The sequence below is a fragment of the Pygocentrus nattereri genome, chromosome 19 (assembly GCF_015220715.1).
Source record: "Pygocentrus nattereri isolate fPygNat1 chromosome 19, fPygNat1.pri, whole genome shotgun sequence".
In the NCBI taxonomy this organism is placed as follows: domain Eukaryota; kingdom Metazoa; phylum Chordata; class Actinopteri; order Characiformes; family Serrasalmidae; genus Pygocentrus; species Pygocentrus nattereri.
The window spans coordinates 32,988,045-33,012,657 of record NC_051229.1 but is presented as its reverse complement, the minus strand read 5'-3'; the positions used below and the strand labels follow the sequence as shown (position 1 = coordinate 33,012,657).

Here is a 24,613-nt window from a genome sequence, read left to right as displayed (position 1 = left end):
GCGTCTCCGTTTCTCCTGCACAGCTCTCTGAATGTGTGTGTGTGTGTGAGACCGCAGCTGATGAGGCAGTGAGTCGGGTTTGATTGCCTGTTGATTGGTCTAAGCCAAAAGTCACTTAGGTGCTGAATATGAGGCCTCCAGAAATGAGGCAGAAAGATGTTTATTTGATTTTTCTGGATTACAGTCCACATATTTGGAAGACAAAAGTTAATTGGCACCAATTAACTTGCTGTTTTTCTCTTTTTAGTCCATTTGTTCACGATTAATGCATGATCATCAATTAATTCATTAAATAGCAACTACTGCACTGTAAACATGAGTCAGCTCAATCTAAAATGATACAGTAACTGATTACATGGCTTTTCTTGAGTTGACTCAACTTGAGGACACCACAGTTCATCCAACTCAAACTTCTTGGTTGAGTCAAAAATTCTCCCAGCTACTGTTTGTCTGTATCTCAGTTAGACAAACAAAACAGAAGTTGTGTTTCTTACGTTCTTCTCCACTAGCTGGCACTCCTTCCATACCACAGTCCCATCTGGGATATATTTTCCTTTTGAGTGTCTAGATATGGACACCTATGGCATTGCTGGGATTCAAATTCATAGTCTCCTGATGTTGGGGTGGATTATTAGACAACTGCACCATATGAGATGATGACATGCTTAACAGTTAAAAACAACAAACATTTTCTCAAGTGTATTAAACGTTTGTAGACACAAAATCGCGTTGCGTTATGTGTTCCTGAGTGGTGCAGTTGACTAAGCTGTCACCCCAACAGGAGGTTGTGAGTTTGAGCCCCAGCGATGCCACAGCCATCCGTAAGTGTGTATCCAAGAGGAAGAATGTCCAGCAGGGTTGTGTGATGGACAGAGTCTTGGCTAGCGGGGAAGTTGAGCATTAAAACAAATTCATTTCAACTAAAAAGTTGCGTGAACCTTTGTCTCCTCAAGTCAATTCAAGAAAACCATGTAATCAGTTCCTATATCATTTTGAGGTGAGCTGACCTCTCATTTTTAACAATGATGTGATGAACATCCAATAAAACTTCAAACTTTTGATTTTGCATTTATTTTGTAAGAAAACAACCCCCAACAATAGCACACATATAATCAAATAAACAATGTGTTGCTTTAATGTAAGTACATTATTTTAACTGTTTCCAAAGCTCTTCTCAAGAAAGTCTATTATTTAGAGTTTCCATCCAATTGCTGATTTGTGTAATCAAACCTTCATTAAATTATATCTAGTGTATTGCTGATGAAATTGGACAACTCTATGCAGGAACTAAATCTGTTTTCATCTAATTCTGTACAGTGTTTACAGTCAAAAACACCCTTACTGCCAAGACAAACAACCAAAAAAACATTTTCTTGTCTACTCAAAGACTCAGGACAGAACTGTATGTTGACTTATTTGCTGCACTACATGTGACAACACGTTAATCAGCACTACCCATATGAAAACTGACATATGGAGTGAAGAGGATGTGGTTAATCATCATCAATACAGAGATGAACTCCACCCTAAAAGTGGGCCATTGCTTAGTTTTCCACTGATCTGTTATTCTCATCAAATCCTGTCAAGAGCAACGATCTCATGCAGGTTTGTCCTAACAGCACAGTCTGCGTGCGTGGGAGGTGGAAGAATAAGCTACAACCCTGTTGTGAGAAAATGATTAACAGATACAGAGACAGATGAGGACAGCAACATAGTCCTATCCATTACAAGCAAGCTTCCAGCCAAAATAGCTAATAGTGCTAAGAATGAATCAAATCTAATGGGGATTAGCTGCATGATGCTAATTGACCTATTCATGCTCACACACGTGTTCTTTTGTAGAAAAAATCTCCCTCCACCCAAGAAGAAATTATAACAAAATGTAAGTGTTTATCTGCAAATGGTATTTAATTATTTTGTGTGTCGATGGTCGAATAGGCGGTTTGAATAGGCGGGTGTTCTTCACTTGCTCATGTAAGGTTTTTGGGCCTCATATTTTTTCACAGATGAAGCAGAAAGTTCACCAGCTGATTTTGCAAATGTCATAGCTACACCCACACACACACACACACACACACACACACACACACACACACACACACACACACACACACACATTATCTATGGCATAATTTGAAAATGATTGTTGTTCTTTACATTGTGTGTAAATTTCATGATGAATGGACTAAAAGACATGGCCCAAAATGACTTGGAAAAATGTCTGGTTCCACTGACTTACATTACAAGTAAAGAAGTTTTTTTTCCTTCTCCTGTAAAGTTATAATTTAAATACAAAATGCATATATACAAAATATACAAAAATATACAAAAATAAAAAATATGGCATAATCAATAAGTGCAACAATATGCTGCTCTGCGAGAGTGAAAAACACTACGAGATGTTTAAAATGTTTAGATTCCATGGATTTGGAATCTGAATGGAATAAAAAAAATATATATATGATTCAATGTTAAGAGATGATTCAGTCACACATGCTGTAAAAAAATCTATCCAATCTATCCTATAACTAAACTTTTACACCTACATAAAGTAAAAATGAATATGATTTGAAATCAATAGCACACTTCAAATTTTGTTAATATGAAGTTGAATTTTCTCTTTAGGTTAAAAGGGATTTTTGTCAATGTAAAAAATACTAAAAGGCTCCTATACGTGTAAATTCCTCATTAGCGAGGTTCCCTGTGTCACTTTACTAAAGTAAAGTGTCACTTTACTAGCACTGTAAATAAGACCTGCCATCTGTGCAGGAGGAGGCAGAGAGGATGGGCACGCTCAGTAAAGGTGTACTGCAGTGAGCAGGGGGCTGATGCGTGCAGCGTGCCTCAGGATGACGTGCTCCGCTCACGTTCTGGTCAGTGAGCCGTGAGGGAATCTCGAGCGCCTCTGTGCTGGGAGCTCCTCCAGCGGGGAAACCTTAGACATCCCGCCAGCCCACCACTGGTAAACATGTTTTTCAGCTTCTGCTCCCTCCCCTCTCTCTTTCTCTCTCTCTCTTTTGCGTGCGCTTTCTGTCTTCCATCTCTCATTTACTCTCATTAAATTTCTTTCTTTCTCACTCTCTATTTCCCCCGATTCTCTCTCTCTCTCTCTCTTACACTCTCTTCCTCTCCCTCATTCGCTTTCTTTCTCTTCATCTTTTTGCTTTGGCTTCTCAGTCGTTCACTTTTTTACTCTCTCTCCTTTACTCTCTCTCTCTTTCCCTCCTCCTTGACTTTCTCTCTTTTTCTGCTTTATACTACCTTCCTCACTCTCCCTTTTCTCTCTCTTCCTCTTCCTCTCCCTCATTCACTGTTTATCTTTCTATTTTGGTTGCTCGTTCTTTCCATCACTCACTTTCTTCTGCTCTCTTCTCCTTTACTTCCTCTCCTTTATCTCTATGTCTCTCTCTCTCCTTCACTTTCTGTCTTTTTTCTGTTTTATATTCGCCTCCTCTCTCCCCTTTCTTCTATCCTCATGTGTCTTTCTTCTCTTCACTTTTTCTTTCAACTTCCTCGCCTCGTCTCTCTCTATCCTGCTCACAGTATCTGTCTCTCGTCCACGAGGACAAAAATTAAACTCAGCCATTTTTTTTACGGGGGCCCCTGTCGTCAGGAAAATTGCTTTGTAGGATAAAACGAAAACAACAAAAAAGAGGTTTTAATCAATCCTTTCCTCCCCTTTGTTTTTCTCCCCCAAATGAGTTGGCCACGAGCCACATATGTGGCATACCTTTTCATGTCAGACAGAGCAGCCGTAGGACTGATAACCGCAAAAACTTTCCATACGCTCCCTTGCAACATCTGTAAAAAGCTTCTCTTCCTGCCTACACCCCTGACATCCCCAAGCCTCACGCCCACACACACCTCAACGCTGCTTCATCAGACTGAGATGGTGGATAAATCTCTACAATTACCTTTACAGGAACACAACATGCAGACGAACACAAATATAAACCTAAAAACTGCCACAGTAACTGACGTTACTTACCAACAATAGTCTGTATTTATTGTTATCATAATAAAAAACTTCACTACATGCTTTTCTAAGCTTAACATGGATAGAGTCAGTACTTAAAGAACACTGACCAACTACATACTTCTTTACAAAGAGAGCACAGTTAGTCCAGATTAACTGCTGTCCACCCCAAAGTCCAGACCTCGACATCACTGAGTGTGTTTGGAGCTACTTGGATCATGAGAAACAAAACCAACTTCTAAGACTGAACTTTGGAGGTGTGGAAAAAGAGCCCTGCAGATTTCTTTGAAGAACTGAAAGCGAGTCTCTTGAAAATAATTAAAGCTTCAATAAAGCTAAATTATGAAATCATATGTAGTTGTTACACCCCCTCTTTATTCCCTAGAAAAGTAGAAGCATACTTTCGTTAACATGCCTTTAAGACTGAAATATGTAAACGACCTCTGTTCTGACAGGAAGTCTAGCTGAAACATTTCTTATAACTTCAGCATAAATGGGAGGAGCTAAACTGCTCTAGGCTGATTAGGCAGCTATATGTAAATGAGCCAGTTTTTGTGTCATCAAAAAAAATAAATTATTAAAAATGGATGGTGTTTGAAGCTTAGTTCCCATTTAAGAACTCTACAGACTGGGAAATGAACGGTCAATTTATAAATAAGACATTAACAGCGCGTTTACATGCACTTAAATACTCTGATCACTGCAGAAAATCAGATTTTGTCAGTTTGCCATGTTTATATGCACTTGAGTAATCAGATAATGGGCAAGCTCCAGGTCTACATGAGTCAGGCAGTAATCAGATTTCTGCTTTGCAACCAGCCAATAAACTCACAGAAGTAATAAACTCACAGAAGTTTACGTGATGTAAACGTAATATAAAATTCAACGTTTCATCGCGGCTTTTAAAAGAAAACATTGTGCAACTTAACCTAACATATGAACATACATCATCGAGAAGATAAGACATATTTAAATCCCTCATTTCTTCAAGTGCGTAGTTGGACGCTCGTAAGGTGTTTCGCTGCGTCTTGTGGCAGCTCTGGTTGCATATTTCTACTACTGCAGTCTGTTTTTGCGCATGTGCAGAATGGGAAATATGAAAGAAATCAGAGCAAGAGTTTAGATGTGCTGAGAAATCTGATTACTGAGCTAAAATCCAGCTCTCTTTATCGGATTTCTAGATCAGAGCATGCAGTTTACATGACCCATTAATAATCTGATAACTGCAGAAATCAGATTATGATTGGATTATTGGGTGCATGTAAACGGACTCTTTTTTGACACACTACATCAAACTTATTTAAACAAAAGAAGAAAAAAAAGGGCCTTTAGTTACACATTTCAAATGTGCTGTGATGTATTCTTACAGTATCACAGTAACTGCATTTATAGTATGTACAAGTCCAGTCTGCTCAGTGTGACTTTAGTGTGACTCTCAGTTTTGACATCTTTCGCACTTCAGCCCCAGGTGACGTGCTCTGACACCCCACCACCGAGAAGGAGCTGAGTGTCTTCTGAGCATCAGAAGTGGGAAGGGCGTTGACAGTAACAACACAACAGTCACCAATGGCCAAAGAATGTTCACACAAGCAGTTCGATGGGTGGAAAGTATGAATCATGGCTTAATTACACAGGCACTCAATGAAAATAATCCAGCTTTCTTTTCCTTCTGCTTTGGCTCTGAAAATCTCCCAGTGTTGCTATTGAGTATGACTGTTAGACTGGAGATCTGCTGTGTGGGCAGCTGAAGCCAGCTGTGTCAAACTGATGAGACTGGATTATCATGTGTGACCTGCTGTGTACCTGTCCTGACAGAGTGGAGATCAGATAGACTGTACATGCTGGAAAGGTGAGGAAGTTCTGAACGAGGAGAGAAAGAGGAGGAGAGAAGGAAAGAAAAACACAAGAATCAAGAAAATCAAAACAAGAAAGAAAGGACAAAAGAGAAAAGGCAGGTGAGTGAAAGCCATCTGGGAAAGAAAGAAAGAAAGAAAGAAAGAAAGAAAGAAAGAAAGAAAGAAATGACAAATAAGAAAACAAACAGGAAGAGAAGAAAGAAAAAACAGAGAAAACAGATCTCAAGAAAGAGAGGATAACTAAGACAGAAGAGAGAAAAAGAGAGATAGGGAGAGGAAGAAAGTGAAAAAGTGAAAGAAGGAGAGAAGAAAGAGTGAGAGCAGGACAGAAAGACAGAAGAAAAAGAAGATGTAGAGAGATAAAGAGATAAAAAGTGAGGAATAAGAGATAAAGAGAAATACAAATACAAAAGAGCAAAGAGAGAGAGGCACAGAGAGAATGAGAGATGGAGACAGAGGGAGAGGGACAGAAAGAGAGAGAGACAGAGGGAGAGAGACAGAGAATAATAAAAGAAAAGAGAGAAAAATAAATGAGAGAGAGAGACAGAGAAAGAGAGTGGGGAGAGAGAGACAGAGAGGCAGAGAGAGGGAGCAATGAATAGATGAGAAAGAGAAATACAGAAAAAAGAGCAAGAGTGAGAGACAGAGAAAGAGAGAGAGGGAGAGAAAGAGGGAGAGAGACAGAGAGAGAGAGGGAGGAAGAGAGAGAAGGAGGGAGCGAGAAAGACAGAGACAGAGAGAGAGAGAGAGAGAGAGAGAGAGGGAGAGAAAGACAGAGGAAGAGACAGAGAGAGAGAGACAGAGAGAGAGAGAGGGAGAGAAAGACAGAGGCAGAGACAGAGGCAGAGACAGAGGTATCCCAGTACTGCTGTGCAGATCCAGGCACTGCTCCAATCGGACCAGATGTAAAAGCCATCACAGTCATGAGGGAATTCCCTCCCCTCTGAGTCAGAGCACAGGCTTCCCCCAACACACACAGACATGCACACGCACACACACACATTCACTCCACGAGGTGTGCCAGGTATGCCTACTTGCTGCCCTGCCAAAATTAAAGAGGAAAAAAAAAAAAAAAACAGTTCACACACACACACACACACACACACACACACAAACACACACACACACACACACACACACACACACACGCACGCACACACACACACACACACGAGTAGTAAAAATAACAGAGGGAGTGAGAGATCTTCACAAAATAGAAGAAGAGAGATCCACAAAAGACAGTGGAAAAGTCTGTCTATCCACCCCACTTTACAACAAAAAAGGGTTCGTCTTAAAATGTTTGTATGAATTTTCACATAATTCATGCAACACACGATACAACTGCATTTTATGGGGTGTAATTTGATGTGCCAATTCGATTACAATTCAAACAAGTGCAATTCTTTCACTTTATCAGTTAAGGTCATAAAATGTTCAACACATCATTTTACACAGTAAAACATATCCTGGCAAGTAACCTGATCTTTTTTAAACCGTATTTATCTTAAGTCTCGTCAATATACGTAACATTTCTCATTATGAGATTGTGGTAGTTATATTATCAGCAGAGATGCAGCGATATGGGAACTGTGTGCCGAACTCTGTGCAGAGCATCTGATATTTTCCATGTACATAAGAATCTGCCAACGCTGACCCTGATGTCGATCCATAAACATTTATAAAATGCAGAAACTGGGACTAAATCTAGAGCAAAATGTTACATTTGTATAATGTAATATATTTGTAGAGGGTTACAAATATTAGTAGAATGAATAAAATGCAGATTTTAGCACAGTGTAGCCTAAACATTCTCCTACTCTGGAGCATAATAAATACATCATCAAATATCATTCAAATCTAAATATCTGCCGATATCAATATGATTCCAATATCATTGTGCAGTCCTGATTATAGGGCTCAATGTATTTCTAGCCACTTTTGCTTAAAGTAATTTAAAAAGTGAAACTGTGTAATTTTATAAATTAGAACTGTCCAATTTTATACTGACCTGATTTTCTCAAGCGGTATTTAAACAATTTAAAACAAGTTTAATTTACCATTTAAAACGAGTTTAAAACAAGCAAGAAATATCAAGAAATAAGTTATATCTTTGCAACAATTTAACAGACAATCATATATATTTTGACCAGATTTACTATAATTTATTTATTTATTTTACTTTTGTTTGTTCATCAGGTAACTAATATCAGACATCAGATAAACGAATACTAGTTATTTTGAGTGAGGGCAAAAACAAGGGCGATAGTTCTCATTATAGCGGCGTGTTTATGTCCGTGTGATTGTGTGTGTGTGTGTGTATTCCTGAAAGACTGGTCTGTTCCTATTTGCCCCTCTGGAGGGAATCCCTCACAGCTGAGTCACTGAAAACACTTCCTACTTAAGACACAAACAGGCCCGCAGGCTAGCCAACCCTCGCCTGCACACGTACGTGTACACACACACACACACACACACACACTCACACACACAGGCACGTGCATGCACAAGTGAAGGAGTACACACACATAGATTCTATTCTAACCCCCCCCCAACACAGCGCTTGCATCAGTCCTTCAGCCAAGCCAACAGGGGATGAGTAAATGTAATTATTTTTCTGGGGGCAATATTTCCCGAAGTAGCTCATCTGAGGAGCGGCCTGACCTGCTCTTAGGGGAAAACACACACGTACAGCAAGCAAAACAGTGAGAGAGAGAGAGAGAGAGAGAGAGAGAGAGAGAGATTCTGTATCTTAATAGCTTTCCATTAAAGTCCTATCAAGATATCAAGATATTGATATGGAAACTATACATTTACATATAACCACGTCTTGGCCCACAGCTGTTTAGGGCCTCCCAGTCACGCTCAAGTTTTAACCCTTGGGTAGTGTTCAGGTCTGTGGGACTCATTTTCAGTGTTTACAAAAAGAAAAAAATTATGTGACTTATTATTTCAGCCTCAGGTTCTTGGTCTTTGCTCATTTTCTGTGACACCCTGTTCACCCCCCACCCACTTATATTACACAGGTGGTGCTGGGTGAACTTGTGGGGAGTAAAAGTGCGGCGGTGCTGTGTCCTTCACTCTGTTCTCCTCATGTGTGCTCGTGTGTGAGAGTGGACAACAAGGACATGCTGCTGACTGGCTACAGCTGCTAAAGAAGAACCATACGCTGGATACTTGTGATATTTTAAACATCTGGTGTTTTTACATTAATTATTATGACTGTGTTGATTAAATAATAATAATAATTTGGTGGGTCCACCAGACCACTGAGTAAAAACATCAACACCACACAAGAGTTTAAATGCAGTCTAGGTTTAAGCACTTATTAACTTCAGCATGACTGGGTGTACACTGGGCAGGCAGATATATGCAAATATGGTGGTGTGCACAATACAAGGCAACCAATCAGAACAGAGCTCAAGTATATCTCTCTGGCTGACCTCCATCTGCGACATACAGTTGAATACCATAGACACTAAATTTGACATGTTTTCTCATAGTGAGGCTTATTCCTGCATCAGACCATTGACATCTACACACACAGAATGATGGTTCTTCATGAGTTCTTTAGTAAAGAAAATGGTTCTATTTAGAACCATGAACAGTCAAAGAACCCTTTGTATGATTAAAGTGTTCTGTTATTGTTACGAAGCATGTAACCATTTTCGTTTGGAAAAGGTTCTATATAGAACCATCTATAGCACATTCTCCATCAATCTAAAGAACCATTTTACCCTTTAAACATTCTTTCAGTATTCATGGTTCTAAATAGAACCATTTTTTAAGTGGTGAGTAGGTTTTTCTACGGAAATGTTTAAATGAAAGTTAAAATGATTGCCAGTGGTAACAGACTGTGCTCCTCAGACGCAGCAGATAAAGACTAAAATGAAAAATGCTGTAATTTTCCTTTAGTGCTCAGTTACTCAGTGTGCTGTATTTAATCTATGCTTTTAAGCTGTTTAAACATCAACACCTGTTTTGAATTAGACAAAATGCTCCACAAGCAATGAAGCAATATAACAAATCTATACTCACAACTTTGTCAATGCTGCCTACAGCCTGAGGAGGAGTATCTTATTTTCTAATTGGTCTAACACGTGAGTATAGAAGGCCATCTGTTGCTATTTAAAAAGGCTGGAATTTTGAAGGAGGTGTTTATTGGAACCCATCTTGGAAAGCCAGTGCGGCTCCTCAGCTTTTGATGGCGGCTGTGGTAAAGAGCTTTTCACTTGCAGTGCAAGCAGTCGTGGCTAACCATCTATGTACTGCAGAAAAAGAGCTATTCACTGATGGAATTAACCCTTAAATGGTCAGGCCTAAAGTTTTATCGCACACTTTCATAATCTAAGAATAACGCAGCCAGTTTGCATTGAAGTTCCTGTAGCTACTAAGTAAAAGCTTGAGTATGCAATAAGCCTGGGACTTTAAAGAAATATTTTTCTGCTTGTATCATTCCAAATAAACTAGATTAACAAAAATATTGCTTACATAAACTTGCATTGAAAGGTAACAGTGTTTTTGCCTTCTCCTGTAAAGTTACCATTTTGGAGATGCGTGTTCTTCCTTGGACAATATGCACACAGCAATGTAGAATGTCTGGGCTAGTAATAAATAATAGTCAGTAATTACAGTGTTACTTGTCACTAGTTATTACTTTTTAAATTATTTTTATATAAACTAAAAAATGCATACTATATTCCATACTTGAAGTGCACTGAGCATAAGATTAAACTCCAAAGATGGATCATTGATTGACTTTCAAAGGCAAAAACATTACTAAATCAGAGATAGCAAACGTCTATTTCATCTAAATATTTTATATGGTTATCAGACACTATTCAGTGCAGGTGAACAACTGAATGTTCCTGCCTGGACAGGCATCAAACTTTCAGCTTTAGCGTGGACTAGTGGTGTTATCCACAACTCTGTCCACCTGAGTGAGTTAAATAAAGTGAAAATTTCCAATATGCCTCAAGCTAATTGAGTGGTTGTAAATATCGCCTAGTATCACTCAGCTATTCCGAGAGAATATTTCAGCATGGGATCAATAATTTCATTCAGTTTAAAATCAACTCAATTAGATCTTGTCATTCATCAGTCAATCATACAACAACTACCATTACACCAAGCAGTCCTAAGCACTTCCTACTTTTCTACTAATTCTTCCTCTGCCTGCCTAAAACCTGACAGAGGACCACATGGAAAAGAGAAATTCCTCAGTCAGACAGACCACAAGCTTTTACGTGAGCAAAGATTTGGGACTGTGTGAATTGGGGAAAAGGCTTGACAGACCTTACATAAGCCTGGAGAACGAGAGAGCAGACAAACAGACGAAGAGACAGACAGATACGATGGCCAGAGAGGCATGAGAGGAATTCTTCCCATCATGCACTTTCCCGGAAGTCTTTCTCAGGAGGCCACAAAGAGGGAAAACAAACTGTGTGCGATGGCAATAACAGACCAGCAAAAAGCTGTGGGCCTCGCAAAAAAGTCCACGCCAATCTGTAAACTGGTCAGAGCAAAGAGAGAGAGGGAGAGCTGGATGGGCTTCTCTTCTCCTGGGGTTTCCCTCTGCTTCTCGTCCAATGAGGACTGAGTTCACATTCAGAGTCTGCCATTGCATAAACAGCTCACTCTCAGGCTGATGGCTAACGTGTCAGAGCGTATGAGGCGCTGGTGTGTTTAATGGCAGTTCAGGGTCTGAGTGTGCTTGTTTGAGTGTGTTTGTGCTTGTTTTCACACACTTTCAGGTCAAAATGTCCTGGAAATCCTGTGAAAAAGGGTTAACTTATAAACTCAGAACCAACAAAAAAGCTCCTGAAAGTGCTTTTTAAAAAAGCTGCGATTCATTTTTATTCAACTAAAACAGCAAAGCCATTTCTTCATGGTTAGATTTAGAGCTAGGCTTAGGAAATTTTTACACATACAATTACATATAGGTACGTGATGACCCTATGACCCCTGATGGTACATAAAAACTAAAATTTGTGCGTGAGTTGCAGCTGATTAGTCGGGTGTTTCCATGCTAGGCAGCCCTGCTGTGGAATATAAAGCTTGTACCAGGCGTGGGGAAGCCCTCATCAAAGCTCATCACTGGCCTGCCTGCATGTAGAACTCTTTGCCTCAGGGTCCTAATATCTGCCAGATCTGAACTCAAACAATCAGAATTAGACACGTTTCTCTCTGTCCAAATACGAAACTTTTGCAGTAATTTATCAGATTGTAGACAAAAAGTATCCCTCATGACGCACAAAAATCATCATCGAAACTTCTCTGTCCTGGCACCCAAGTGGTGGAGCAAATTTCCAACGGGTGTCCGACTCCCTTGTTGTCTTCCATTGCCGAATAAAAACCAACCATTTCAAAAAGCTTTTAAAAGAATGCTAAGCTTGGTTTTCTTAAAATTTCTTCTATTTGCACTCATGAAACACCTTACTGTATCTTTCTACAGTAAGAGCTTTATTCTCAGCACTGACTCTAGTTTTCGACAATATCTTTTTATCTGGGATTTAACCTATTCGTTCTAATTAAAGCTACAGTTTTTAAAATGAAAAACAAATCACTTTTATAAGTTGCTCTAGATAAGAGAGTCTGCTAAATGCAGTGACCTTTAATGTAAGTGTGCAAACAGTGGGCACCACTCAATCCCATAATCCCAGTTACTGAAGGCCGCCCTTCAGAAACCTGTCAAATTTTGGAACATGGCGGTTCCTGGAGAACTGAATTTTAGCTTAACCAACTGTGGTACTCTTTTATACTGTGTTAAAGAAGAAATGATACAGATAACTCTTTGCCTTAGGTCCAAATGCCTGCCAAATCTGACCTTAAACCAATCATAATCAGACGCTTTTGTCTCTGTCCAAACACAAAACTTAAGCTGGGTCCAAACACTTCTATACCAAATAGTCCCTCTTGGTTTATTCTCTTCTTTAATACAGTAAGAAGATCCATACTAAACCTAACACAGTTCATTTACATAAACCCTACTAATAAACATAAAGTAATAAAGTTTAGCCATTCAAACTGTTTTTGTCATCAAAGGTTTGCAGTTTAGAAGTCCTGGTATGACTAGTGACACTAAATTGAGTCGAAAAGTTCCACTCTTACTGAAACGCCAAACTGGAGAACCCTAATGCTCACTACACACAGCGAAAGTACTCATGAAATCACTAGCAGGTGGCTTTTCCATTTGTCTCTGAAGCAGCTGTCCTAAGCTGAGGTCCTGGAGCAGAACAGATAGATGGGCCTATGGTACGTATACATCTTCCTTCGAAGAAGGATCATTGTTTTTTAGCTTCAATCCATCTTAATTCATTAGTGTTTAATGCAACGGTTCAGCACACCTCCTCTCTTAGGGACGGGCAGCAGTCCAAGTCAAGTAAAGCGTTTACCCAAAAGACGGCGTAGCCCCCGTGGAGAGAGGAGCAGCAGACGCATTCATATTCATTACGAAAAGCCTGAGGTGACTGACGCCAAGGAAAATACCGTAAAATGCTGCATGATTCGGCTCTTCATTGGAGTTTCATTGAATCTACTTTGCAGTGACATACTGGCCAGGGGGAACTGCACAGTCTGAACTCCTGACAATAAGCAAGGCCTAGGTGTAACTGTTAAGTGAAGTATCAACATCCCCTAACTAATAAAGCTCATAAATGCATTTGGTGAAATTGGGTTATAAAAAACAGAGAAGAAAATGATGAACACAAGAATTAATACCGTTCTGCAATGTACATCTAAGAATCAATACCTACACATATCAAATCTGGGTGAACACCTGGCTTAAAGCATCACCTTACCACATTCAGTATCATTGTGAAAATATAGGAAATATAGTTCAGGTGTAGCCAGAAGGCTGGTTTTCTAGCACAATCAAGCAAATGGCTCTAGACCTCAAATATCAACAGGCTGCTCTTTTCCATCCAGACAGGATATGTTTGAAAAATAACAGATTCCAGCAGAGAGACGAGGTGATTGAAATAATAGAGAGATATATTATTTCTATGGAAGAAAATGAAAGAGATGGAGGAAAAATGGTGAGGGACTGTGAGGGAGAAAATGAGTCTGCAACTCTGCAAGAGAGAGAGAGAGCCGGAGAAAGTGAGAGAGATTGCACATGCCCCGTTTGTGATTCATTCCTTAACTTGCGGCTGAGCGTCAGTGAACAGGCAATGGAAACTTCTGCAAATGTAAATACGTTTTGGTTAAAAATATAGTGTCTTAATGCACACCACATGGGCTGCCTGGCAGGCCCTGCTCTATTTTGACGGGGAGACCGAGGGAGACGAAAGAAAGAGGGACAGAGAGGGAAGGATGACAAAAAAGAGCACAGGAGAGCAAGTGAGGAAGAAAATGAAAGGAAAATGAAAAGGGTGATGAGACATGAGTCACGCGTCAGGCTCACCTTGGGCCTTCTCCACAAACATGACCTTGGAGTCAGCCAGGAAGTTGTGGCCACTCAGGAGCATCCTCTTACCCCCTGTAGCAGGATAGCTGTCCAGGCTTTGCTTCTCCACCAGGGGCAGCTCCTGGGCCGAGCGCTGGGCTGCAGGGAATAAGATGATATGTCAGAAAAGTGACCGATCCCCCTCTTTATTGAGCTCTTGCTCTCGTTTATTTTAGTAATTGACTAATAAACTGAATAAACTATTCTGATGACTATTTGAGTGATAAAAATGATTTTTTTAAAAGATCAAACAATTAAAATTGACATGAATTAAATGTTTAAAAATTATTTTTGTTCCTCAAAAAAAATTGTACAAACAACAGACTAGCAAAGCCCATCAAAGACTACAAAACCATCAATGTGGCAAAGAAATATCTAAATAATTGTGTCCATCAGGCTTTGCTTCTCACTGTAAGAAAGACCAGCAGGACAACTTAAATTTGCATTATGATTATGTGAATTGGTTGATAAAGTGAATTTTAATCAATAAGATTTAAATCGTGACAGCCCTATTAGTCATTCAAAAATGTACAAACTAAGGATACAAATGTATTTTATCAATACTTACTGGAAACAATAAATTTCATTTTCACAGAGGTCAGCCTGATCTCCATTTGCTCTTGCACCTCCAGGCATCTCCCCAATACAGAAAAGCAAAAGCTAACCCCCCCCCGCACCCCCCCCCCCCCTCCCTTCTCTCTCTCTCTCTCTCTTTCTCTCTCTCTCTCTCTTACTTAAGTCAGACTCACCCTTTCGGCTTCTATTAGCGCAATGGCTATTGAAGCCACATTAAACCTGCTCGGACTATAAATACCAGCTCAAGAATCAATCTTAAACACATTTGTCATATCAATATGTTTATAGTCACAATTTGCCCATTAAGCACTTCTGGCCGCCTTGTTGTGTCTCATCCCCATCAACGAGCTCATTTCGATGAGTCACTCTTTTAAGTACCATCTGGGTCTTCAGTTTTATGTAGAAGCTTTGGGGCCTCTTGGTCATGTCGCCAATTTTCACAGCCAAAACCTCAGAAGTGGGCAACGTCAAACTGAGCATAAAATCCAATTTACTAGTTTGTTATCGAGGTTTTGGCACATTAAGCTCTGCCTTGTAAGATGTTTTAATAAGTGACAAAGGTGAGAGAACAACCCATCTGTTTGCCCCGAATGCAGAATGAGCTTATCATATTGGGTGAAGATTTATGGGAATGGCATGGGCGAGTGCATAACATCATTATACCTCAGGCAAGAAATTAATTTGTATACTCTGACCCACATTACATCAGTCTACAAACTGGACAATTCCTTGTGTGTCCTGTCACAATGAGTTGGACAGTGATGATTGTATAAGGCAAATGACCTTTACTGACCTTGCATAAACAGCTAAAAGTTAACATTAACACTGCAATCTATACTCAACAGCCCAAAGAAGTCTGTATATTTCACTCTGAGCTTGAGTAAGTAATGAGGATCATTACTGAGCAAATTATTTGTATCTCCAAAGTGGTAAATTTACAGAAGAAAAAACCCACTTTAATGTAAGTCAATGAAACCAGACTTTTATCCAAGTCATTGTGGGTCATTTCTTTTGCTCCATTCATCATGAAATTTACACACAATGTAAAGGGCAACAATTTTCAAATTAGGTCAAAAACTGAAAAAGAGGTAAGAGGTTTTTCCCCTGACAACAGCGATATGTCTCTTTGTGGGCAGACCCAGCGAGTAGTATACTTACAGCACTCTATGGGGTTAGAAGCCACTTGAAGAGACACTGTCCTGCCATTGGGCTGGTTGATGTGGACGCGGAACACCATCCGGACCCGCGTGTTTTTCCGACCGATGTCAGTCTCGCCCTTCCTCAGCTCAATGTCAGAGTTGCGGAGCTTCAATATCCCAGCACAATCAATTCTGCAGAGCCAATGTGGGGGGACAAACAAAACTGAGTAATGATGGATCTGAATTTACCATCCCAGGTCCACTCACAGATCTCTCTTTCATAGGCAAATGTACTTTGTGCAATTATTTTGCTGCTTCAGAATGAAGCTATTATACCATTTTGTCCCATTTGATCAGAAACTATAGAAGGTTCACTGTGGATGTACTGCCTAAACTGGATGAAGGCTATGGAAACACTGCCTGCAGTGACTGTTTGTTATGTCTAGAAGGGACTTCAGCTCTCACTCCAACAATGCTAGGCTTTGTAAGAGTGACGCATAACAGATCAAAGTTTCTGTGCCATTCGAACCTCACGCCCTGGAAGAGGGGCTTCCCTTTCCAGGCTTAATTGCCTCCCTGGTGTCTGAGGAGCAAAGGGTCTCTAGCGGCCTTGTCTTTCCAGAGGAGACGTGCATTGGACATTAAGCAGTCACAGGTCCTGTCTGAAGCCAGTCTGATTCTGCTGCCATTCAGGGTCACACTTCTACAAGATCAAACATTTACAGCTCCAGTACTGTTAACTAATAGCATATTTAGAGGCAAGAACTTTTTCAGCGTCTTCATTACTATTTCTCTCACACTCCCACTCTTTTGTTCTGGGGATTTTCCTTCATGGGACTTCTGAGTGGAAAAAGGCATCACTTTTCAGACTGGCCTTTTTAAGAAATTAAATAAAACTTAAGCCTAGCTGGTAAAAGCTTAAGCAGAGAATACATATGGGATATGGCTTGGCATTCCAGTCATTTTACATCGGAGCTTCTGGGCCGAATTCCTGGAACTTGGTAAATGTCAAGTTTTACACACATCTATTTTCCTCTTCTTCGGTCAGTTAAAATTTGAATAAATAGAAAACATAATAAGCACACAAGAAGTAGTGTCTGAAGTCAGTTTCATGCAACACATATTTTAGTGAAATATGTTATGAGGGCTCTGTTCCCTGGTTTATTGTTACATGGCCAATTGAATCAAGTCATATGAACGTGTCAAAGCAGCTCATGTATTTTGATGAAAGTACTCTTAAAAAAATTCACTCTTTAAAAAATTCAGCTTGATGGTGTATAAAGGAGAGTAAGAGAGTCAGAGATGAACCGCGTAGGTTGACAGACATTTCCGTGAAAGACTGTCTGGTCTCCTATTCATCGCACTGCTCTTTCCGCTGTTAGTACTCGCTCTAAGCAATATAATTAAGAAACAAGGGAAATAATGGGAAAGGAATGACCTCATCTGTCTCAGCAGTGGACACTGAACAATTAGGGACACACTTTCCACTGAGCATGCTCATTGGATAAACTGTGGCGCCCTTGAACCTCCCATAGGATACAAATGTGGCTTGTTTTCACGTTTGCATTCTATAATCTTGAAAAATCAATACCGCAGTCTACAGTATTCTCTCACTATGTTACTCAAATCTAGCCTGAATCTGGGTGCATTATTGTACTGCACTGCTCTTAGACACCTACTTCAACTCACCAGCTCAGTAGTTCAGGAATTAAATTAGCTGCCTTAGAAGGGAAAATACTATCATCTGTGCAGCTGCAGGCGTGTAGAGCTAGAGTAGGACTGCCAAGGTTAAAGTGATCACTCGATTTTTAAAGAAAAAATTATATAGTGACAATTTATGTGATAATGCATATTTAAATTTCTCCCACCACTCTCTTACAGCATGACACAGATATTGATGGATGTTCATTTATTTGCTTTTATAAAGGTTTATAGGTTTATCTCTTTTCAGCAAAATATGGGAGAAAATTTGGAAAAGAGCTCTGATTACTTGATTAATAATAATGAATATTTTACTTGATTGCTAATATAATCAGTAGAGACAGCCCAAGACTGGAGTATGAGGAAACTGCTTAATGAGAGTGGCTGCTGGTGTTTTAAATTAACAGATGGACAGAAACAAAGAGACGAATTTAAGAAGAAAGAGCTGGCCTGGGTCTTATCAGCATTAGACTGTTTACGGCTGGATGGAAAGACCACATCAGCAAGTCTCCACACAGGCGTTGTACTAAAAAACCCTCAGCCCACACCTTCCTGCCCAAGACCAGGTCCAGAGAAAACCCCTGACTTACAAACCACTCTGACATTTAATTGGCACCCCAAGGCACAGTTTATTAGGTCATCTCCCACTTTGTCCTGTACCGGACTATAACTGAGTAAAACAAATGAATCTTTTGGTTTAATCCTCAAGACGTGGTCCAGGCAAACTTTTAACATGTGTAGGTGATGTTGCATTAGGTGGGGGGGGTCAGATTGAAATGGAAATGTGTGTACTGGCCAACACTGTTCAACAAAAGACATTTTTGCCTTAGAAAACTTAGAAATGGAAATGTGTGTACAGATTGAAATGGAAATGTGTGTACTGGCCAACACTGTTCAACAAAAGGCATTTTTACCTTAGAAAACTTAGACAAAACAAAAAGAAGGAGACTGAGTGAAAAAGGGGGAGCATGGAGTTTGGAGGTGAGGGCGGTTACGTAACCCAGTCTGGGTTTGACGCCTTATTTCTACTAGTCCGAGCTACTGGGACGTGTGCCAGCAGAGCTGTGGAGGAGGAAAGCCAGGCCAGGAGCGCTGCAGGCTGGACAGCCTGCCGAGCACGAGCCCTGGGGATGCTGGAGCTCCAGCTGGGGGGGAAGGAGGAGGGGGGGAGAGAGCGTCTATATCTCCTCATATTCACAAGCAGGAAACCTACTAAAGTATGTCTATGAGCCAGGTCTGGGTTCGACAGGAGAAGGATGAGGGATGCAGAGACATCCTACGGCGATAGAGGATATCAGGCAGGACACAGGAGCTGTGGACACAGTGGTGTCACTCAGTGGACTGATAGTGATGTTTATACAGCTAAACCTCAGGATGGTTTGAGTTAAGCCTTAAATGAGTTTATCAGTGAATTCATTTCCCTCAATCTAGCTCACTCTATTCTTTTCAGTCAGGCCCCCACTTGCCTAGTATTCTTCAACCTTATTGCTTGGAACTATTTACTGATTACAAGCTATTAGCAAGATTTTGTAGATGACTTTTTGTTGGATGAGAAGTTCCAGGATGCTTAGGACTGAAGGTGTGTATGGAAATTTGGCAAAACATGGATGCAATAAACAGTCAAAAAGGGTTGTAGTGAGAAAATTTTTTAAGTAAATCACTCACATAGCACGCATGTTGTTCTCCGGCAGCAGGGGTATCTCCAGCACTTTGGTGTTGGACTGCATGGCTTCGTGACTGGCGGTGGAGACGGTCTTGCCAGTGATCCGGTGGACCTGGTAGAAGGCATGTGGCCGCAGGAGCCGGTCGTCTGCCGTGCCGATGAACAGCTGGAGTGTCAAGGGCTCGCTCTCCATGTAACCGTAGAGCTGGCAGCACAACAAAGAAAACCAGGTGAGCCTCTCGAAACCCTACTCAAGAACCCCGCTCTTAAAACTCCATCTCTTTTGACTTATAATTACTTGAGTGCACTGTGGCTAAGGCTTCCTAATGATAGCTTTTAGCCTCAGAGCAGCTCACACACATGCTAGCCACGCCGTGTTTGTTTCCCCAGTCGGGCTGGAGACAGGGCGCTATAACCTCGGCCCAGTTTGGTCTGGCTAATTGTAAGGAGTGTTCCCTCGAGGGGTTGGGGATTCTCAAAGATGGTTTTGATCTTCTCCGAGAGGTTCTGTGGAAGACTTCTCCTGGCCACTGTGCTACAGCACAAAGGCTGGAGGTTGGCTCCTGTCACTTCACTGTTCATTAAAATTTCGGAGTGGCAATAAAAAGGATGCCCAGCGAGATGCAGGCTTAAAGCAGACACTGACTCAATGGAAAGTGACCATTATCGACATACAACGAGAGACCAAAGTGATTATTTTAAAGTCTGCCCGCAGGAGCGTTGTGTAGTAACTACTGGAGATTACCCAACTAGTTTTTAAAAGGGTTAAAGCTATTAAGTCAGCATAACGCTGAGATGTACGATTCTTTTTTGCATCATACCTATTAATATTTTAACAGAACTAAATTAAATGTATCAAGTCTTTTATTGTGGTACTGTTACAATGCTGTCGTCATCATTTTAAAAAAGCATAAATCTGAGGTCATAACCACTCAACACGTGCCCTATAAATTTCAGAGAAGCAATGCTGAACAGTAACATTTTTTATTTCTATAAAAACGATTCAGTGTAAAATGCAGCCCAACAGGCAAAATGATGATAATAAAATTAGTAAAAGTTAGATATTTGTCTTTTTTTCTATGCATATAAAAATATTACTCAAGGGAATAAAATAAATTCTTGGGTGGAAAAAAAGAGCAACTATGCATTATGATCTTACCATCCTGATACATTTTCACAAGTACAGCTTTTATAAGCACAGTCGCAAAGCATTAGCATAGCTTAGCGCTAACACGCTGCTATTCTTCATAACACCACCCTCAGGCTTTTCGACATGGGACGGAACATGCGTTATGATTTTCATTACAGCTTGTGATGCTTTGGGCCGGTGCCAGAGACGGTGCCACACTGAGATGAAAGAGGCAAGAGAATCAGAATCCTCACTTCAAACAGGTACCACTTCCTCTCTCACCGGCAACCACTTAGCCCCTCTGCTCTCCAATAAAAAACACTTCAACACAGGCAAGCACAACAAATGGTCGCTACATGTAGAATGAAGCCATTAGTCAATCGTACAGTAAGTGGGAGACACTTACTATGCAATCAATCCCAACTTGATCCGATGTTCACAAATATAGTGCAGCGTCTACAAATGTTTTGGGGAAAAAGGATTTAAATTATCAGAAAAACTATTTAGCATTAGTGTTATATACTTCAAGGAACCAGGTCCAGTGTATTCCATGAACGTAGGCTATTCTGCAATGGAGCTGTGTGGTGGACTAACAGACCAGCAGCCCAAGCGGACTGTGGCTTTGGTGAAGCCAGAAGGGTGGCTTTGGTGTAACCAGATCACTTAGTCTGCATGTACTGCATGTCCACACTGTGTGTGGGCATCTGGATTCCTCCCCAAACCAATAAAAAGAGAACTTTCGGATTGTGTGGAAAACTCCACCAGACACCAAACAGCAGAACCGAAGTTCTCAAAGTTCGGCATTCAGAACTCAAACCATTTGGGTTTGCTGGCCACATGTTAGATTGCCTTGAAAGCAAATAAGATTGACCTGTCAAAATAAAGTCCATGCGGTAAAGATAACTGCTTGCACTCATCATTTAAAGAACAGTATAAAGAAGAGGATAATTTCAGCCTTTTCTCCGCCTTGTGAAATTTCATTCAGTGACCAAGTCAAGATGGGTAAGATGTCAAACTAAATAATAGAAGCCATGCTTATTTATGCAGTTGAGTCATCGAACAGAATGCAGACCACATGTAACCTATGACATAATCTGATTAATTATTTTATAATTACTTCTGTGAGGGTGGCTGGTGGGGGAGGGCAGGGGAGGGGGGTTTGGGGGGACCGCACCAATATAGGAAGGAGAGAGAGGTGTCATTGGAAATTTTAGTTCAGTTCAATCACTTTCTGTGACACGCTCACTGAAAAATAACTCAAAATCATGACACTGATTGTTACATCACAGGGAATTAGACAGAATCAAGTTCAAGAAAGCTTCTCATTTTTGGCTCAGTCCACTACATCTGATAGGCTGACATGAGGCATCAGGACCAATGAGTATATATTTTCTCTTTCCAAGCATGATGTATTAGTTAAGAAAACTAGAATAAAGGTATGCGAGACTAATTGCACGATAAAATTCTTTACCAAACTCTTTTTCCAAGCACCATCTCCTGAACTCATGCACAAGAATGACAGAATTTCAAGCCAGTGAATGTTGGCTAATGATCTATCTGTGTTCCCTGCTTTTTTTAACTCCCTACAGAGTCTCGCAGCTGTCCTGACCCTGAGCGCTAGTCACATATGCTTGTCATCAACGAGGCACGTCGGGGTCAGGGGCTTCTTGAAGTCCCGGTCTCTCTAGAGAGCACTTCATCTCCACGGTGATCTCACCAGCGCACCCGCTCCGCTTTATTATATTTTACTCACTGTGTCACCGCAGCTAATTAGCTTCAGGCCCGTGTGCTACTAAGCTCGTATGGACAAGTGGAAAAAAATGGGAAAAATGTTGCATTCAAATTTTTTATTGACTTGATCATGAGGTCTAATCAGAAAATGGCCCGCTCAAGCCGTGCCGACCAAAAGACCTTCTTTGCTTCCACTCTATATGGTTATACTTTTCAGGTCCATTTAGTCTACGGCACCGTGTCCTTTGTGCTTTGCTGCAATTTAGAATGCTTTCATTTGACCAGGCATTACCTCAGCTTTCATGTGTCTGTGCGAGGGTTAAGACAGGAGACACGGCACGGGCAGTTTTTGCACTTGCAGGTCTAGTGGTTTAGGACGATGGAGGTGGCCGACTTTACTCAACATGAGAGTGACCTCATGCACGATAGGAAGTGATTAATGAGGTCAGGGAACTCACAGTGATGCTGGTCTTCCCGACACTAAAGCAATGTGGTGTGTCCCCCTGGGCGACCCCACTAGATTCATTCACCATATGTGCTCCCCTGAAACCCCCTTCTCCCCATCCGCCTCCGTCCATACACATGGAAACGCTGTCCAAAACAGCAGACTTAAACAGCAGCCTAAACTTTTACTTCTCTCTCGTCAAGGTAAAGAGGAATGGACAGCTCTTGGGCGTGCTGACAGAGTTCTGCCTGTTGTCTGCTATTTTGCATAGGCCTGAGAGTAAATGAGTGTCAGCCTGCAGCAGAGCCAAATACCTCCAACAGCTGATGACTCTTTCTAATTTATAAATCAGCAGAATTAACATGGAAATGTAGTCTTATTCGTCATATGATGACATATGCAATATGTCACTCTAACGGCGCTCTGCAGCCGAACAGTTCCAACAGTAGCAGGCCTTGTAGGTATTAGTGAAACTGGAAACACATCAGTGCTGTTAGACTGTGCAGCTCCTGGATTTGCAATTGGCACATTTGTTTAAGGAAATGAGAGGCTGATGAGTGGTCTCGTCTGAGAGTGAGACCAGACTAAGTGCCTACTTTGGATCTCTCTTTGTCTCTATTAACTCTCCATCTTTTTCTCTTTCTTCCTCTTTATTGTCTCTCTTTATCTATCTCTGTATCACTCATGCTCTCCTGCTATGCTTTCTCTTTATTTCTCTCTTTCCAACTCTTCATTGTGGCAAGCAGGAATGTCATGACTGGTCTAGTCCACGTGGCGTAGAGAGGGGGAGCAAAGGAGAGGGAGAGAGGGAGTGAGGGAGCGGAGGAAGGGGGAGTAGACCTCGGCCCATTATCACATTCACTCCCAAGCGCTGACAGTCACCCGGCGAGGCCTCTCTGTACCAAATTAAATCTACACTCATCCAAGTCGTCTCTCTTCTGTTCCAAAGCCCCCTTTATTAGCTCTCCAACTCTCAGCTTTTGTGCTGCATATGTGTGCGTCGCTTTATTGTGTTTGGCTGCATCCGTAACCAGAGGCAGTTTTCTGGTACTCGGCAGAGAGACTGCAGTCTGTGTTGGGTATTAAAACACAAATCGAATATTATGTCATCAAGGGCCAACGTTTGGAGCGCAGGCCCCATGTCTAGACCAGTGATCATGGATCTCTAAGCTCCATATAAACCGATGCCTTTAAAACAACTGCTTAGAACCCAAACACCTTGCCAAAGGCTACACTCTGACGTATGCAGGATTCCAGTGCTCCGTGATCTAAACGACGGCCACCAAAGCCTTACCTCATAAATCTGTGGTCCTCACCTCAAACCAACGAAAATGTTGCCGTTGTGTAGCATTCTTCATGTTACTCTATGGCTGCAATTAGTGGTTTCCCAATACCAAGGTCCTGAGTAAGGGGAGCCCCTCAAAGAAAAGGAAACCTGGGCAGGGGTGTTTAATGGAGCTTTACATAATAAACATGAGACATTAATTATTTGCAAGATGATACTTGGACCTCTTCACTTCTTTAAATATGAGATTTTAAGAAAAACAGCTTAGCAACTGCCTGTGAAAACGAAAATAAAGATGTGATGAACACTTTGTGGGGGTTGCGTGCTTTTCAGAGGAGATGCTAGACTGTTTTCCACAGAGGAAACATAAATAATACATAAAAATGTATTAAAGCTAGCAAAAACATAATAGCTTAACTATCCCCTACTGGCCCTCATTCATTATTAACATCATTAATATTGTAGGCCGAATTATTTCTTTAGTAGCATGTTACAAGTGTGCAGATGCCCAAAGTGCCAAACATTTTACAACATTTAAAAGAAAGCCCTAAATCGTGGTCACAGACATGGTTTACCAAGTTTAAGCAATGCCAGTTAAAGCCAACAGGGTAGATGAAGGCATACACTGCTGTGAGACTTAAGACAACATAACGGGTCATGTCTCAAGCT

General features: G+C 40.9%; 1 protein-coding gene across 3 annotated transcripts in view; it reads right to left on the bottom strand.

The window, feature by feature from the left end:
• Nucleotides 1–24,613, bottom strand: part of LOC108435486 (nuclear factor of activated T-cells, cytoplasmic 1-like) — a 79,927-nt gene that overhangs the window by 40,532 nt on the left and 14,782 nt on the right. For all 3 annotated transcript variants that reach the window (XM_017711366.2, XM_017711364.2, XM_017711365.2), the window contains exons 4-6: nucleotides 19,357–19,559; nucleotides 16,010–16,182; nucleotides 14,234–14,374 (exon numbers count right to left, since the gene is read on the bottom strand). In XM_017711366.2, coding sequence (XP_017566855.1) covers nucleotides 14,234–14,374; nucleotides 16,010–16,182; nucleotides 19,357–19,559 — 517 coding nt within the window. The remainder of the gene's footprint in view (nucleotides 1–14,233; nucleotides 14,375–16,009; nucleotides 16,183–19,356; nucleotides 19,560–24,613) is intronic.